An 18981-nucleotide genomic window follows, 5' to 3' on the forward strand; every position below is an offset into this window, starting at 1 on the left:
CACACACACGCGCGCATACACACACCCGCGCACACACGTGTCCCCTTTTTACCAAGGAAATCTTTCAGCAACAATTTGTGAAATTGACAAGGAGCTGGTGCAGTTGTTAAGTACTCCTAAACTGGCTAAATCTTTCTCAGGATCGTCAGATACAGGAAAGAGAAATCAAGACGCATTTCGGCTATACCATTATTCATATTTATTACGACAACACTGGTAGAGAGAGAGAGAGAGAGAGAGAGAGAGAGAGAGAGGTCACAAAATACTGTGAAAGGTCTGTTGTTACAACAGGTTTGCCAAACTAACACGTCAAAAGTTTTCTTAAAGCATGCACAGTCAGGAAAAAGGGAGAAACAAAAAAGCCAGACGGTTGAAAAAAGAAAAGAAAAGAACAGAAAAGAAAAGAAAAGAAAAGGAAGAAAACCCCAAATCCAGATGCAGAACTCAGAGCTCAGAAGGCACATTCACAGACTAAAATTAGTTATCATTGGTCAGAGACACACTGAGTTGTACTAATAAAGGAGAAAGCAACAGATAAATAGAGAGAGAATCTAATAATACAGAGCATTTATTAAGCAAAGACAGGAGTGATGCTAAGTACAGATTCTATGCAGATATTAACCCTTTGAGGACCTGAATGCTTTCTTGGTCTTATCAAAGTGAAAACTCCAGCCCTGACACTCTATCAGATCCTTCATTTGAGGAAACAGGGATCCGTCAGTAACGTTAGACTTGAGTGAAATGCACGCTCGTCAATGAGTCTGATCAGGCTCTCAAAGGGTTAAAGAAAACAAAGAGAACCAGGTCCAACAGAGCACGTTCCAGGAGTTTTTTTTTTTTTTTTTTTGATTGGTTCGATCACAGGTGCAGAACAGAGTTATAGAGACAGTATCCTTTTTCTCTCGCCACCTGTTTGTTCTCCTGTGCGCATGCTCCTCGAAACATTAAAGAAGAGCGAGACTTGATTTCTGAACATTCCTGATCTGACGTGACACGGTTCCGTTCTCAAGCAACTCAAAATACCCTCCATACAACACACAGAATAAGCTTTCTCGAGAGAAAAAAAAAAAAAAAAGTACTAAACATCAATCAATCAGGAGGATTAATCAGACTATCTATATTCAAAATAAATTAGCGTTTATATATATATATATATATTCCTGTAATAAAAATACGCTATTAAATTCGTACATGTACATCGTTGAGTTCGATAAAAACGGTTTGTTTTGGAAACTACGTCAGAGACCGGAATCCTGTCGGTTCTTTGATGCTTTCTTGTCAATTTCACAAATTGAAAAAGCAGGCACACACTGTTTGGAAAAACAAAAAAAAAAGCAACGTGGGGACATTTAGTGTGAGTGAGGCCTACTGAAACCTTGGCATACCTGAATGTCTGATTACAAAGGTGAGTTTTAAGGGCTCTACATGGCCTTGGAAAAGAGATACTGTCTCTTACAGCCATACACCCAGGAAGAGAGTGCAAGAGTTGGGAAACACAACACCTCAAACCTGCTACAATATTTAAGTCTCGTCTATGGAGGTGTTCAGTGACCACAATTGTGTGTATCTGGGTCAGGAGAAAAATAAATAAATAAATAAATAAATAAATAAAGATGTTACCAGCTCTTCAAGAACGTTTCAGTGCAAGGCTAGGCACTATGTGTCGCACGTAACATGTTGTTAAATCTCTGACCTCAGGTTTTTCTACTCGTCCTTCACTGAGAGAGGTCCGCTGGTGCAGAGCAGAAAAACGCATTGAAACCTGAAGCGGTCTACCAGGGGGTTCGCATTGGCAGGCAGTGACAATAAGGCAATGGGGAATCAATCCTTTCTCTTCTAAATACTGAACAATATCAATGACATTATTTTGGTGGTACAAACACAAGTGATAAACGCCTTTTTTTCCCCCCCTATAGTGCTACAAATCTGTGAACACTGGAGTAGCTTTGTTGGATGATTGAATCTCACACAAGTAAACAAGTGTAGGGAGAGAGAAACATGGTCTCGGATGAAAGATGCTGAATGTAGATGAGATAACAGGTGAAGCTGGAGATGACAGGTGTCATAAATAAATGACGTCCGTAGTCGGAAAGGAAAGGAGAGGAGAGGAATGTGGTTGTTGATGTGAAAGACACCTAGACATTAAGTCCACTGAAATTCATGCCTATCTAACAACAAACAAGACATAACTGGACAGTGTATGCAGGACACTTCACAGCCAATCAGCCACTGCGTGACACTCTATGGGCATCACAGGGAAAGGCCTGCAGTATAACGCAAAAAAAAAGAAAAAGAAGAAAGAAAGAAAGAAAAAACACGAGACGAGGGTGTCTGAGAGGGCGGTATGAAATATGACAGTGTCGTATGTTTATGCACACGCGCTCACTCTCACACACACACACACACACACATATGCACATAGATTTGCACATACAATAGCACATTCATGAACTATTCCTCATGCACATGCAGACGGTCACACAGACAGACATAATCACCGAGCAAAAAGATGAACAGTCACGTGATGCGATGGGGAGTCATCTGTTGTTGCCAGTGGGGGTGTCACTACTGTAGTCAGTAATGAAATGATTTCAAACTGGATTCTAACTGAACTGTCCTATGTCAACTATCCTATTCAGCATAAGGTTAATGTAAATGCCACATCTCTTTCCTGTTTGATCTCACGAATCCACATTCAACCCCACATTCACACCCTTCCACAATGATGTGTCCTGTTATCGTAACAACCATCATGCTGAAATGACAGAGGTCTGTGGAAAACCCCAGAGTAATAAACTATCCTAATAAACACCACAGAGCCCTAAAAAGCACAGCGGTCGAAGAGGACGACAGACGATAAGACTGCGCCTATCAGAGGAACATTCTAGAGAGGAGCACGACTGCTTTAAAAACTCTAGGTCGATAAAGCGCTTCAATAATCATTAGCGTTCAACCTTTCAGCCACATCGCTCCACGCATCGACGTGTCGCTTCAGTCAAAGCTACGCTGACAGGAGGCTGCAATCAACAGATGACGAATCATGAGTGGAGACAGAGTGTGAAAGAGGAGGAAGATGGTCCAGACCCTGCGGTTCTAGAGTAAAGTTTGTCGGTGTGAGGCGTGTGAGTATGTGCACTGTGACTCCGGGTAGAAGAACACTGGCGAACATACGCCATACTGCTGTGTTAGAAAGTACTGCGGTAATTAATACTGCAAAACCGTGTTATGTCCCTTACATATCAAAGTCCACGGATCAAAACAATTCCGACTATCAAAAAAGATCCCATGTACTAATGAATAAATAGATAAATAAGAATGAATATGTTCATAAACATGTAAAAATAAATACATAAATACATAAATAAATAAATGTACATATTTATAGATATGGGTAAGGATGAATGATGTGAGGATATGTATGTTTTGTGCCACATACTGAGTTGCATCACTCAGCTGATAATATGAGCGCTCAATAGGCACTCCCCCATGGGAACACTGGATGAGGAGCATTAGGGAGAGGACGCCAGAAGGGAGGGGCCTCTGTGAACGTGTGTGTGTGAGAGAGAGAGAGAGAGCACAGGAGTGCGGGGGCTAGGCCTCACCATAGCAAACGCACTAATTCCTCACCTGCGGCGGGGGGCTGGTGGGCCGACAGGCCGGGGAGGTCCAGAGAACTGTCGGACATCACGTGCTTCAGGTCCCCGCCCATGTCCGACAGCTTCATGTCCAACTGCACCGAGAGGGCGTCCTCAGAGTCCTCCTTCCCCACGCTGCTGCCCCCGATGGACGGGAGGTCCAGGGACTTGACGCTGGCCGAATCCTCTTTGGCCTGTTTGAAAGCCACCACCTTGTCCACCAGGCTCTTCTCCGAGGCCCCCAGCGCCGTGCAGAACTTTGAGGACTGGAAGTCGGCGAAATCGTCGGCGTCGCTCTTGAGGGAAGAGAAAGAGCCGGCTCCGCTCTCCTTGTTGCTGTCGTCGTAGGCCAGGCCGCTCTCCAGGGAGAGCTGTTTGAAGACGTCGTACTTGTCGGCGCCGACCTGCTGCCGCTGCGGGGCGGACTCGGCCGGCCCTGACGCGCTGCTCTCCGTCTTGTGCTCCCCGGAGCTCCCGAACGCCATGAAGTCGGCAAAGTCGTCCTGGGCTGCTCCTCCTCCTCCTGCCCCCGTACCTCTCCCTACCAAAGCAGGAGCGGAGGTCACGTCTGCTGGAGCGGAGGAGCCAAAGAGGGCAAAGTCCCCAAAGTCATCTGCTCCCGAACCGGGAGGCTTTGCTCCTGCTGCGGGGAGTACCAGGGAGGGAGCGGCGGTGGCGGGGAAAGGGCCGGGTTTGGCGTCTGCGGCAGGGGCAGGAGGAGCTATAGAAGAGAAAAGGTCTAGGTCTGCCATATTGAGAGGGTTTTTGGGCTGGGTTAGAGAAGGTGCTTGAGACTGAGTTGCGGACTGAGAGGGAGGAAAAGGAGAGGGAAACGTCGGCTGGAACATCTTGGTCTGGTCTGGAGGGTCTAGCGGAGAAACGCTGTCTGCTGTTTTGAAGTCTGTGAAGCCGTCGTCGGCGCTGACAGACTTGAAATCGGCAAATCCTTCGCCTGAGAAAACAACAACAAAAAAAACAAAAACAAAAACAAAGAGGAAACAATTTAAGGGCATGGCAAAAAGCGTTTCACGTTGAACGGCAAACAAAAGGAGAGGACACCGGCGTGACACAATAGAGCAACAGCCCTCCCGGTTGTCCTCAGCTGGGATTTTTTTTTTCCCCTCATCTCTCAATCCAACAAGAAAGAGACGGCAGATTAGCCGCGGCGCTGACACAGAGCAGATACTCGTGATGAATTTCAAACCGCTGTCGGTGTCACTCTGAGTGGAGCGAGAGCCGTACCGCTGTGTACCCACACCACACATCAGTGCACAAATGGAACAGAGTGGCCTCCAAAGACACACACACACACACACACACACACACAAAATTCTGCACATGCACTGAATCCTAGTCCAAAAAATCTGGGACATTCTAAAGTCACGCTTCAGAATTCGGTGTGTGTCTCTCTCCCTAGCACCATAACATCTCCAGAGTGGGGGGGCGGGGGGAAGAAATCATCCTGTGACAAACCCCTTGCCGTTGTAGCGAAAACAACGTACATGGAAACATTGACAGCGAGAGCTGAGAGAGTATTCAGACGAGGAGACGGCTAGTCTTCGCTGTAAACATGCAGTGGGGAGAAGAAAAAAAAAAAAAAAAGTTGGAAGAACAGAACTCTGCTCTAGTCTGTTGGAGAAACAAGCATTCAGGACAGGAGGTGAAACAGAAGCACTTCAGATAGGATTCACAGCACACGTGACTTACTGCTGCTCTGAGGGTAGTCCCCGCTGGATACTGTTCTAGCAAAACACGGACATACGCGTTGGACTCAATGCAGTTAGCTCTCGGCGGCGCAAAAAAACACCAGGCCTTTCAACAAACACTTCACTGGACCCTCTGTGGGGATGTTTTATTATTTATCATTGGCTAAATATCACATTTTCAATCTTACGCTAAGCCTCTCGCTCAGAAAATGCAATACCAAAATGGATTACCAATATTCTTCAAGAGAAGTATCTCTCTCCGTGTTAAAACCGATAAAATTGAACTTTTTTTTTTTCTCCTATGCTACATCCCTCGTATTTCAACACCTAACTTGCTCTTCTACCTCCTTGACAGCTCTGCTGGGTAAAACCAGGCTAACCATCATGACAGGTTCTGGGTAATGAGAATCTCACTGGGTTAAGTCATACCCAAATACTTCAGCTTAGGAACGTCTGGGACAGATTCAAATTTTGGAATAGGTATTCTGGTGCTGCGTGTATATTTATACATGCATCGTGAGAAGAGACAATTTCTTTTTTTTTTTATTTTTTTATTTTGCTTACCTACTGGTTTCCTGTCTGCTGGCTGTTCCAGCTGTCTGAATACACTGTACTTGTCGCCAAAATCTGAAATCAAGAAAATTTTCAATATTCAAACAACAGTATCATAACACTGTAGCTTCGCATTTCTAAATGCATACACACATTTACATACATTTATTCTGTCAGACTAAAGGACAGGGTTTCCACAATCTAAACAGCGGTAAGCAATGTTTTAAGTGAAGCAACTCTTTATGCAGGTCTTTAATTGTTTTGTTAGAGGAACCTGGAACCATTTAATCTTTCAGACAATGTTTTTCTTTTCAACATATAATTGGCATATAGAATGGAAATAAGGCAGGAAAAAATCTGTCAAAACAATGTTTTTTTTCTTTTCAACATTTAATTTATTATGGCAGTTGGTTTATGAGAGCTGGAATCTACAGGAGCTAATGAGGGAGCTGTGTGTGTGTGTGTGTGTGTGTGGGGTACCTGACACAGGAGGCGTAGGATCTGCTGCAGGCTGCTCCACAGACAGCTGTTTGAACACGGCGTATTTGTCAGAGGAGGAGGTTGACGAGGTACCAGACACTGGAGTCAGCATGGCAGGGCCACTGTACACACACACACGCACACACACACACACGCACACGCACGCACACACACACCCCAATGTTCAGTAAGTCAGTGCACAAACCGTAAGGTGACAGGCAAGAGCTCAGGGGTGCAATTACAAAGCTCTAATCACTTCAAGTCATTTTCAGTCAACCTTTAGGCCGTGATGAAGTGGTAAAGAGTAACGAGAGTCTCTCGATAAAACTCTCCAAACCTCGAATAATCCTTAACTGACAGCTGTAAGTTTAAGCCGTCTCAGCGCGAGAACGACAGTATGTTCTCTCACAATGATCTGACACTGAAGAACACCCACAAAACTCTCACCTAAATATTCTGGCGAGACAGAATTCTTTTCTTTCTCTCTCTTTTAATTGGACAATAATCAGGGAGTCTGAGGAACCATGATATGCCAGTAAAACAATGGAGCTTTTTGTGTTCAGTAAGAGTGTAGGATTTTGGAAGGCTGTGTCACTCAGATACGGTTGTCTTTATTCTCTCTCTCTCTCTCCTTACGCCCTCCTCCTCCTTTAGATAATTGCCATTTTCCTCTCCCTCCCAAGGAGGACAGAATATCTCCACCAGGTTTTGAAAACTAATAAAATGGAATGAGCTTATCTGCAGTCCTCTGAAATGAATTCATTAACATAGATGGTGAAGCTTAATTGTTGTGCTGGGTGGATTATTACAAGCTATTACAAAGCCTGGCTCAATTTTATGCTCCAGAAGAATGCACTAAGCTAGGTGGAACAAAACAACACACCGTATTAAACTTTAAAGTAATATCACGGAGTGGCATCGTAAGATCTTCTTTTCCGTACGGGAGGCGTTAGACTGAACGTCACTGTTAGCGTCTCCTCTTGCATGGACATCGCGCAATCCGTTTGGATTCGGTTACAGTTTAGCTCATGTGTGTTGTACCTGTTCTGAGAGGGGGCCAAACTGGGAAAAGTTCCCCCTGATTCTCCCTGGAAATCAGTGAATGAATCTTCTCCTCCCCCTCCTCCTGCTTTAGGAGCCTCCTGGAAGTCCTGAAAATCGTCATCGTCGGCTTTGGGCCCCTTAAAAATACAAACAGTACTGATGTGTGTGTACCATAAAACAACCAAAAACTGTTTTAATCGTGTTGCACTGGATTTTATCAATGATGGTCTTAATTCGGCCCTGACATGTTACCTGGACAGGAGGGAAGTTGGCAATGAAGTTGGTGGGAGCTTGTGTTGGTGCACTTGGAGTCATTCCCATGACAGCTGGTGCAGGAGTGGGCATTGCCATGGAAACAGGTGGCTGAGCCATGATTGGCTGCTGGGGAATGACAGTGGGCAGGGCCATGGCCATAGCTGGCAAGTTGGGAACCGGAGGAGAGGGGAACTGACTAAGTATATCCAAGCTCATCACTGGAAGACCACTCTGGAACAGAGAAGAACAAACAAACAAATAAATTTAAGAAAAAACGAAAAAAAAAGAAAAAGAAACAAGATGGAAACCATGGTTTGTTTGGTTGAGATGGAGCCTGCACTCAGCATTTCAACAGGAAACAATGGTCAAGGAAACAGAGAGAGAATTAAACAGTGCTTCAGTGAACTGTGGAAATGAACATAACCCAAAGTGGAAAGCACTAAAGTGGGGGAAAAGATTAACCAGAGATATCTGTTCAACAGAGATGCTATATCCACCAGTATGATGTGGATGGTTCTGGTAAACCTCCTGGAGTGCATGATTTTTAATATTCAAACTTGATTCTTTGAATGATCATATGGGATTTCTCCACTTGGTATAATAGAAATCTAATAGAAAATGCATGCAATGGAACTAAGGGAAAAAAAAAAAAAAACAAAGCTGTCAGACGAGAGGGCTTTATTTCTCCATCTGTTTGTCTATTCTTTCAATTTCATTAAGAGAAAGACTGAGACTTTTCTTAAATTATTCATTAAAATCAACTCAAGTGTTAGCAGCCACCCCTAGCGGACTCCGTTTTTTGCAGCTGCTCCCTAAAGAGGGGTCACATTTACATAAGAAAAAAGCTCTGGGTATTCTGCCTGGCGTGGTACTGATGCGCTCGCGTGGCTGACGCGCTGTCTGTCTGCTCCCACGGGCTCTGCTGCCGCACTCCCGAGCAGGGAGATTACACCCCGTGTCAGTCCAGTTCACTCTCACTGCTTTACTGTGCCACACACGTCTAATGCTGTATGTATGTATCACTGCTCATCAACACGGACTAAAGCAAAAGACACATCACGTGTCAACACAAACAAGACTAAACAGACACTCTTTGGGAAACAAAACAAAAAAAACACAGGAAGTCAAAATGTTGTTGGTCATGTGCGCAGTGGTATATCCATCTTTCTGCCTTTTACTCAACTAAAAACCAATAGACTCTTGCTATTGTCTGGGATTCATGTTTTGCAGTTCAACTCTGCTGACTTTATTGGTTCTGCTGTTACTTCTTCTTCGTCTTTGGACAAAGGACATTTCTGTCTGGGAAGTCTTATAAAAGGGACTACATAAAAGGGACTACATATCAAAACAAATTAACCAAAAAGGACACCTGTGCTACTCCAATCAAGGCCAGCACAGTGTACAGTTCCTCCTTGGTGAGTTTGCCGGGTGTCGTGCGATTTGCTGAGGCCCAGATCTGACCCAGGGCCTCTCTGGGTAGGCCTGATGACATCAGAATGGGGTAGAGCTTGGCCGTGTCGATGCCTGCTGGAGTCATGGTGATCTCAAGTACCTTCTTGAACATCTCTGTACAAAACCAAACGGGGAACTTTTTACACACACAGCATTGCATTTAACCCATAAAAAGTTATTAGCTGTGAAACGCAGAGAGTAAAAACAGATGTTGGATGCGTGTTATAATGGTGTTTACCTGGGATAAGACTCTCATTGTAGAGCCAGGAGGGCATCATGGGCTGCATATGTTCTTGTTGGGGGTACACGCCGACACCTGCTAGCAGTAAAACGGTGACAGTTACAAGCTGTGGTAGACAAGGCAGATCTGTCTACTCATACTTCCCCAATCCCAGCAGTGTTCCACACCTGCTGTCCAGAGAGCGCAGTACAGATGTACAACTGATGTCACCATTTGCTCATTCACAAAGTTTCCCCCTTTTTTCAGGCATCCGTTCATCTGTATTTAGCCTAAAACAAACCAGTTACCTTCGGGACGGAGAAATTAAGCGGTAGCAAGAGGGAAGGTTTTTTTCTGTTTTAACACTGACCAAAACCTTTTCCTTTTTTTTTTTTTCTGATAATTACATTTTGTCCTTACTGAAGAAAAATGAAAGCGAACTTGGATTCTGAGTCCTGGTGAGAAGTAAATTAGGCTACATTCACAATCTGATTCAACACATCAGATGTCCATTTGAGTCTTGTAATTACTTCATCAAACTAAAAAAAAACAAACAAAAAAAAACGATCCAGGCTTAATCATCCCCACACACCAGTGCACAGTCAACAAGCTTGGGAAGATCAATGAAGACCCATTGATTATGGTGAGACTGTTGAGCTGAAATCATGAACACCACAGCAGGACATAACAAACCGGGTTAAGGCAAAACAGGGTCAGGCAAACAGAAGAAGAAATGAAAGCAGAGATACAGAGATGCAGAAAAAAAAAAAAAAAAAAACCAAAAGGTTCCTCAGAGCAAAGAATCCCTGATACAGACAGGCCAGCTCCTCATATCTCTGTTATTAAACTGAAGCAGTCAGCATGCGCCAAAAATCAATCTCTCTGAAAGCAGCACAAAGAAGGAGGAACAAAAAAAAAAACACTTTTGACTGAGTCAACGAGCGGAGGTCCGGCGGACTTCCACGGACGCTGCGAACTCCAGCATTCCGTCAGAGCGCTTTAATGACAGGAGCCTGAAAACACTTCTGCACAATCAGGACGTTGGCACAACGAGCAGACCGGCCATCACTGAGTCGGGACCACAACACCAGAGCAATCACCTGAGGATACTTCACTTGATTTGTCCATTATGACTCAGCTCGTGAGAGGACGGTGTCTGGGGGGGGGGGGGGGGGGGGGGTCTGATCTCAGAGCAGACATTAAGTCTGATCTTTCTTACTGTTCAGAGATATGAGTGGATCATTTTATACACATGCTCAGTAAAACAGAGTTACAGACATTTTGTTTTGCATTTCATTTTTCTAATATCATACATCTTTCAACTTATGCTGCAAGACACAGCTAGGTGGCAGCTTCGGGTACAGAAAAAAAATTTTTAAAAATCACCAGGCATTAGCTTGATCCAATCATATTCAGAGCGAAAATGTTGCGAGTTAATTTTGGAAGACAGATAGATTAAGAAAAGAATTGCCCCGGTACATGGCAGATCAAACGTATTATTAGTAGGAGAGTGAAGACAGCCCGGAGACGGGAGGATGTTAATTTCGTTACGCTTGCAGGCGAGGCGAGACGAGACAGAAAAATGAAAGACTTCTCCTCTCACCGCCGCTGTTAACGGTCTGTGGGGGTGTGTCAGCTGCTTCTTTTGGGGGCGCTGCCGTGGTAGTTGATGGGGTTTCGGGTGCAGGTGTTAGATGGAAGGCGGAGCCCAGGTCGGCTGGAGCGTCAGCCCAGTTTCGTGCTCTTGGGCTGGGGTGAAACTGGGCCACCACGTGAGGTTTTGGTGCAAGCTCTGCCAAACCTTGCTGAGACTTAAAGCTAACCTGGGCCTTCTTATCAACGGTAAAATCACAGGATGAAAACATCTTCTCCTCGAGAGATGGTCCTAGAGAGGTGAATTAGGGTTACTGGGGGTTATATTGGTATCTGACTATGTGTTTTCTGTTCATCACTTTCAATGGAATAGCATTTGACCTGGGTCAAGTGGGAATTGAATCGTTTTGACCTGTTCCAAACTGTTACAAGGCTCCCATTTTCTTTCATGTCCCCCTTCCTTTCAAGACAATACAAATGAAAGACCTCCACGGGTGAAATACAGAAATACGAGTGAGGTACTATAAGGAGCCTTCAACGTTTTCATCTGGTCGATTTAAACATATGGACAGTCAAGAGGTCAACAGAAAGTCAACCACAGAAAACATGCAAAAACAAAAAAAAAAGGAACTTCAGATGCTCTCTAAATCCGTGCAGGGGGATAAAAAAAAAAAACTGCTGAATCGCAACACCCTTTGCCTAGTATATACATTCTCGACTCAAGTGTACTTCACAGAAAATGATTTTCACCTACACCTTTCAACAATATAGAAGTGATTCTCCTTAAAAATACGAATATCGTTTTGAAGCATCATCTTGTAGACGACAAAAAAAAAAAAAAAAAAAAACAACATAAAAAAACTAGGTCACAAATCCTATAGAAGGGACTGCAGGTTTGCAACAGAATTCTGACGGAGGGCGGGAGGAGATGACACCACCGCGTTCCGGGTGGAGCTTCGTCCCGTGGCGAGCGGCTTATCTCCCGCTGGCCGTCAGGTGAACTCTCTCTCTCTCTGCCGTTGACAGCGAGGGCCAGTCACTCATCCCAGCTCAGCACGGGCGGGAGGACTCTTAACGCCTGCCTCCCCTCTGGCTAGCGCACCGTCACATAGCCCCACGCTCCCCCGTTACTCTAACTGGCTTATCGGGGAAGTGCCGCAGTCAGCAGGACCAGAAGCAGCCCCCGCCAACAGATAGGAGGAGGAGGGGGGGGGGGGGGGGACTGAGCCCACACTGAGCCCTGTTGATAAACTGTCACCAGAATTTCAAACTGCTGGCAAGGTTAAACTTTGAAGTTATTTACTCCGTGCTGTGTAGTACGTTTAAAGCTTAACTAACGCAGCCATATGGCGCGCCGTCTGTGTGCTCACAAACCGAGAAGGGGGGGGGGGGGGGGGGGGGGTGCTCGCGTCAGGTGAGGCTTAAAAACTCGCTTTAAAAAACAAACATGTGTAAGGTGGGTTTTCACAGTGCTAGCATTTCGTTTGACTTTTTCGAGTCAGTGAAATACACAGGCATGTGGTACGTTACTTATGCAGATCAGTGATAAGTTTGGTCAAAGAGAAAAACAGAAGTTACCTTGGAATGCAGACTGGGAGCTGGAGATGACAGTAGAGTGTTGGGTGGCAGTAGGAATGGACACAGAGGGAGTTAAGGAGTGACTGAGTGAGGAAGAGGAGGGGTGTTGACCAGGACCAGTAGCTAAAGGTTGGCTAGAGAGACCTGGTTGTAGGGCTGGGGAAGATGAAGGCTGTGATGGGGGTGGAAAAGTGGAGGGGACATCGACAGGCCCCTGTATAAAGTCACTAAACTCGTCATCGTCCTCTGGGAAAGCAGGGGGGAGGGAGTGAGAGGTGACAGAAGAGTGAGATGGCGATGAGTCTGCAAAAATCACACACACACAGACACGCACACACACAGACACGCACACACACAGACACGCACACACACAGACACGCACACACACACACACAAAATGAAGATGGCACAACAAATGAGTTATGATGACAGAAATGGGAGAAAAAATGAACAATGTGTGACATTGATAAATACGAGGTCCATTTTTGCACGAGTACACCAGAAACTAGGCCAAATGCCAGAGCTGCTGGATACAGCACAAATTCAAATGAAAAAGAAAACCATTTAAAATTTACGTTTTGAACGACGTTCAATTTTCTGTGGTGCACCAAAGCAAACATGACCCTTCTAGACTAGGTTCTACCTTTAGAGTTTCTGTAAGCAAAGAAGTACAGAGTCAACAGATTGAGTAAGAGACAAAGCAGGTGAGAACGATAAAAAAAACAATTGTTCCAATCAACTAAAGCCATTAGAACAAACTATAACAGACTACTGGACAACCACAAAATGCGAAAAAGAAATGGCTGAGTGACAGAAAGAGTGAATAAAAGCAGGAAGATGACCACAGTGTTCAAAGAAGCAATCATATACCCCATGGAACCCTCCAGAATGTTTCTCTTTCTGAGGAAAACATTGAGGACAATGTTTTCACTTCAGTGCAAGTGGCACGTTGAGCAAAAACAGGGAGCTGTAAATAGATGGCCATAGCTACGGCTATGTGTGACACACACACACATACACACCCACACCCACACACACACACACACAAGGGTAGTGAGGAGTGTGAGAAAACAGCACTGCTGTGTCTTTGTCCTAGTCTCTGTCACCGTGTTTGCGTGTCTCTGGCAGTCATGTCTGCTTTTTGACAAGCACTGTGGGGACCCTGTTATTCTCAAGGCTGCTGTGATGTTGGCCCAACTAGACATTTCGGGGGGGAGGGAGAGGGAAGGAGAGAGAGAGAGAGAGAGAGTGTTTCTGTGTGTAGATAGGGACTGAGACGTTGGTGCAGGCAGATGGATGTACCTGGTTTCTTGGACTGTGTGGAGGGAGTCGGATGCATCTTGGCGTCTCGGCTAAAACCGTCCAGGTTTCCTTTAATGGCCTCAAGGGCATCATCCCGACTCTTCTCTCCAGTCTACGAAACAGTTCCACCTTATTCTTACCGGGGCACTTAACAGTGGCGTGTAAGCCTCGCATGCAGGATTTTGATAGAAAATGTCGGCCGGCTGTCACGGCGACGCGGTCAACGCTCACCTTGGGTTTGACGCTGCTCAGCAGCCGAAGCTTCTGTTTCTGCTCCTCGAACTGCCTCCTCTTGCGGTCCTCCTCCAGCATACGCTGTTGCTGTTCCAAACGTTTTCTGCACAAGACACACACACACACACAAACACACACACACACACGGGTCATGAGTTCAGCCCCTTGTCAACGCACAGTAGCCCTGCACTGATGATGAGAGAGGCGAGGTCTTACTGGTGCTCTTCTGCCATCTGTTTTTGCAGGTCAGCGGGGTACTGGGGCCCCGGGGCCCTCATGCCCATAAACTGGGGCTGAGCCATGAACTGCATCCCCGGGGCTTGCATTCCCATAGCCATACCACCCTACGAAGAGGGCAAAGAATTAGAAGAAAAAAAAAAACAAAACAAAACAGAGAACATTGCACTACACATCATAAGGACTCAATGCACTGCCAGCGCACTGTTAAAATTACTACGGGATTTTAGAGTGGGGTAGACGCATTAAACATTTTTACTGTCATATCTAAATTAGATCCTACGGAATTTAAAAGACTGAAATAGAAAAAAAAAACAACAAACAAAAACCACATTGAGGCGCTGTTTGCGAAGACAGCCTGAAGGATGACAGTTCTCATAAGCTGGTCAAATAGCAATAAACTGTTCTCTGTCATCATAAAACGTCAAGGGATTTTGAAAGCAAAAGCAAAAGAAAGACAGAGCTGTTTGTCCGGAGAACAGTAGGGAAAATGCCTATAAAAGGGTTTTAGGTACTAGTGCGCAGTATGCAGTGCAAAGGCCTTTAAAACATTTTTATAGTTCATGTCAAACTATGAGAAGTAGCTAAAGGCAAAAGTGTCCAATTCTCAGCCACATTAACCAAAACACTGCAAACTGCCCCCCCCCCCTCCTCGTCTGATACCGCTTAGACCAACCTGCATCGGCATGGCGCCAGGAGGCATCTGAGCACCAAAGTTCATTCCCATCATGCCTTGCATGTTAGGCTGCATGACCGGCACCATGGGGAAACCCTGTTGTTGTTGTTGCTGCATGGGCATCATTCCTGTCACCAAGAGCCATATGACACATGTTATAGACATGACAATAATCTGTGCCACTCAGACATCAGTTAACAGCGATGGTGATTTCCCCATTTGAGTTTAGTCACTGCAACTTGAACGTGCCTCCCTGAAACACAAACTACCTCTTCTTGGAAAAAAAAAAAAAAGAAAAAAAAAGAAATGCTATTTTCTACAAATTGGAGAAATCTATTTCTCCAAACTAAGCTGTGAGAACTGATTAGGAGGCAGAGGGAAAGATGTGATATCACAGACGCCGTAGCTGACACAAAGAGCAACACCTCAACTGCTAACAAACACACGTTCTCAAATCCTGCAGAAACATTGCATAATTTACCAGAAAAGACCTCTACCAGAATGTCACGCTGGCTGTTTCGAAACACATGTAACATGTTCCTGTACATAGCTACATGACAGTGCCATTGGTTACACCTAATGACGCCTTTAACAGCCCTGTCACAAGAGGGTGAGTATGACGAGCTACACTGAAGAGCAACATTAGCAGATAACTAAGCCTCTGTGGAGGACTTAACCACGCATGTTTCCATTTCTATGTCACAGTCATTTCACTCTGGAACCTAAATACTATACTCATCTATGCGACAGACGCTTCCGCTCAATTCACACACACACACACACACACACACAAAACCAAAAACACACCCTCCAACTTTAGCTCCCTTCTCCTGCGATTACGCAGAACCCACACAACATGACTTGGCACTAACAGGGTGTGTGAGTGGGCAGGAGGTTGAGGTGAACAGGACCTTTAAAAATGGAATACATTTCCGATGAGAGCCTCATGACTCCAGTATCAACACAATGGAGACACTGTTGCTTGATGTGGTTAGGTTGAGGAGTGTCACTGAACACACAGCTTAGTTCAAAAGTTTACAGGAGGCTCTTTCTTTCTTTCTTCTTTTACAAAGATTACAAAAACTTGTAATCTGCTTTTATTTCCATTTCTTTACTGCTATGAAAACCAGAAATCATGAATGGTACCAATGGGGTCAATTTTTTTTTTCTTAGGTTTGCCTCATGGGCCTGTCTCTACGGACTCCACTGGCTGGAGGAATGGACTGACACCTGAAGGCAGCGGTGGCAAAGCAATCAGGACTGAACTGGTTTCCCTAAAGGGGAAGGTGGCCAGCGTAGACGTACATGGTTGTGTTTTTTTTTACTGCGCTGAAACACTACCTGACACAGCATGCTAATAAGACATATGGTTTTAATTACTTCCAAATTACAGTTCCTGAGGTATTGATCTTACAGTTTCCTTTAAAACACTTGTGCTGGAAGAATTCTGCCACATTTTCTGGCAATAATACTTCTTAAAACTTTGAGCCAGTGCAAAGTCAGCACAGTATTTAGCACATGGGTTGTAACAGTGTGTACACCTATTCCTGATGATGGTCGAGAAAATTAACAATATGTAATAAATAAAATGCATCTGTAACTTCTCCAGAAGTAAAAGAAGCCCTGATCATTGCCTGGCGACGCCTTAACATTCAACACTACAACTGAAAATGCATGTTCAGTTTGAAGTAATGAGCTCTGAACTATGGGTACTGAATGCAATGTCTGAAGGCAATTAGGCGTGTTTGATAAACAAGCGTAGTCCAATATTTTAAAAAAATTAACACTCATTATATCCAGTTTCAGGCTAAACCAATTAAAAACATGCAGGCGTTTTGTTAACGGTGGCTTGTGACGTGCTTCATGACATCATGAGCAAAGAAGATGAAATGCACTCACCTTGTGGAGGTCCAAGCCCTCCTCCAACAGGATACATAAAACTGAAAAAACAAACCAAAAAAATCACGTTAAATCGAACAGAGATATATGCGTACAATGGTTGAAACTGTAATATTCACGGTTTGTTTTATGTCGCCAGGAGCAGACACCTCACTGTGTATGTTGTACAGAACCGGCTCAAGAAAATACAGGACAGCAAGAAGAGTGAGAGAACAAAACGCAACTGGAGAGGTCTGCAATTAATGAACCAGGGACTAGTGAACATTTCTCTGCGTGTGTTATTACAGGCCTTGCCTGTGTCGGGCAGTGTGGTCTTTATTGCGGTCTTTATTGCGTCTCCCTCACTAAGCTCCTTAAAGGAATGCATGAATAACGATCAGACTGGAGGCAAGCGCTCAATCTGACACACACTCGATAACATTCTGATGTAGCTCAGAATACCGCTTATCGATCAGAACACGGCCTCTCCTCACAACTCTTCCAGAAAGTTCTTAACGGCATGTGCTAGCACGGTTCTTTTCTGCACAGAGCGGAACGGTATCAAACAACATCACTGGATACAATCTCTTCTTTTTCTTTTCTAATAACGAATTATTGACAATGCAAGGGGAAAAACTGGGTCAAACTAAAACTCAGCAAAGTACCAAACATAACCACAGGACAGACAGATACCATCTGAGTTGTGGAACGAACAGGAGGGAGGAGAGAAACCTGGGCGAGCCCTCCTGGGCGACACAAAGAGGAAACAGCACTTGTGACCCAAATCCCATTAACATCTGTTGAGGCTCTGTGGCCAGCGAGCAGGTTTAACCTAAATCAGAGCAATCCCATCACAGCACACCTGAGTCAAACATGTAGTCACCGTAATTAAGTCATAACTTCTGTCGCAACCGTCTTTAAAAAAAAAGCCTCCCTTTTCTTTCACCGTCTTCCATTTAACAACAACAACTCACTGAAAGGACAAAACCAAAAAGAGAAGATGGATGAGTCAAAACATACTTAAACAAAACTCTTTTCTACATCAAGGATGCGGTCTAAACTAAAGCCTCTTCTGTAATCCAAACCAGTGAATAAAAGGCAGCCATTAGAATGGCTGCGCTTGTCTGTGACGCATCTGTCCATCTTCAGATTTACAGCTTTAAAGAGTGGCCGCAAAGCCATTAAACCATGGAGGAAAAAAAAAATTCCTGGATTAAGTCTACAGATTAACACTGAAAGAAATCAGTACGTGACGTCAGTATGTGCGAAGACCCAGCTAATGGAGTGGCAGGTTTTTTTTTTGGGGGGGGGGGCGGTTTAAATGTCAGAGAGTAAAAGCCCATCTCACAGTCACCTTCACAGAACGGCTGCTGATATCAGGGAGCTGCAGGAGAGAATAAGATCAGTTTCAGGAAAAACACCACCGGTCTGATCAGTGTCTGGGAAAGTCTCAGGACATGTAAACAGTAGTTCCAATACGTAATTAAACATTCATGGACCCTTACACTCGCAGTCTAAAGGATTTTTAATTATTCACCTCCTCTTCTTTCTAGAGTTGCCTAGTACTGAAATCAGAAGCATATTGACCTGGCTTCCACTGTAGCACTGAGAAAGATTCTCTCTCTCATACTTTCAAACTAATTCTCCTGTTGGTTCTGAGTCAATGAACACTGCACTTTCAATATGAATGTATTACATGTCAGTTGGCTTACTAATGTCACGGGTTTTAATACTTTTTAATGACAAATAACGTAATTTTGTATGATCAGGGACGATCTTTGGGACAAACAAAGTATCCCCTCATTTCCCTCAAAGTAAGTAGTCATACACATACTGAGAGAAGAACTACAGCAATTTTTGGTACAGTTGGTTGGCTTTACACTACAGGATGTAATTAGAAACAAACAATCAGGTACATAAATATCACACTATCAAAAGTGGTTTAGACAGACTCACAGTTTTTGCGTCACTTATTCCTAATTTACATCATCTTTGTGATTCTTGCAGTGCAGTGGGAAAGCAAGCATGAATGCTTTCAGAAACTGTGCAGTTCCCACTCTAGAAAGTTCAGGAACTTTTTAGTTCCTGAACATTGGCAGAAAAGTGCCTGTAAAGATGCACTTTCTTTTTTCTTTTTTT

General features: G+C 44.4%; 1 protein-coding gene across 1 annotated transcript in view; it reads right to left on the reverse strand.

The window, feature by feature from the left end:
* synrg (synergin, gamma) overlaps nucleotides 1-18981 on the reverse strand; it is a 32331-nt gene that overhangs the window by 10976 nt on the left and 2374 nt on the right. The window contains exons 2-15 of the mRNA XM_030776433.1: nucleotides 16864-16904; nucleotides 14965-15092; nucleotides 14268-14395; nucleotides 14049-14154; nucleotides 13818-13929; nucleotides 12516-12818; nucleotides 10948-11229; nucleotides 9363-9440; nucleotides 9042-9238; nucleotides 7670-7903; nucleotides 7415-7554; nucleotides 6374-6495; nucleotides 5906-5968; nucleotides 3628-4587 (exon numbers count right to left, since the gene is read on the reverse strand). Coding sequence (XP_030632293.1) covers nucleotides 3628-4587; nucleotides 5906-5968; nucleotides 6374-6495; nucleotides 7415-7554; nucleotides 7670-7903; nucleotides 9042-9238; nucleotides 9363-9440; nucleotides 10948-11229; nucleotides 12516-12818; nucleotides 13818-13929; nucleotides 14049-14154; nucleotides 14268-14395; nucleotides 14965-15092; nucleotides 16864-16904 — 2894 coding nt within the window. The remainder of the gene's footprint in view (nucleotides 1-3627; nucleotides 4588-5905; nucleotides 5969-6373; nucleotides 6496-7414; nucleotides 7555-7669; nucleotides 7904-9041; nucleotides 9239-9362; nucleotides 9441-10947; nucleotides 11230-12515; nucleotides 12819-13817; nucleotides 13930-14048; nucleotides 14155-14267; nucleotides 14396-14964; nucleotides 15093-16863; nucleotides 16905-18981) is intronic.

The sequence above is a fragment of the Chanos chanos genome, chromosome 6, assembly GCF_902362185.1.
Source record: "Chanos chanos chromosome 6, fChaCha1.1, whole genome shotgun sequence".
NCBI classification, from domain to species: domain Eukaryota; kingdom Metazoa; phylum Chordata; class Actinopteri; order Gonorynchiformes; family Chanidae; genus Chanos; species Chanos chanos.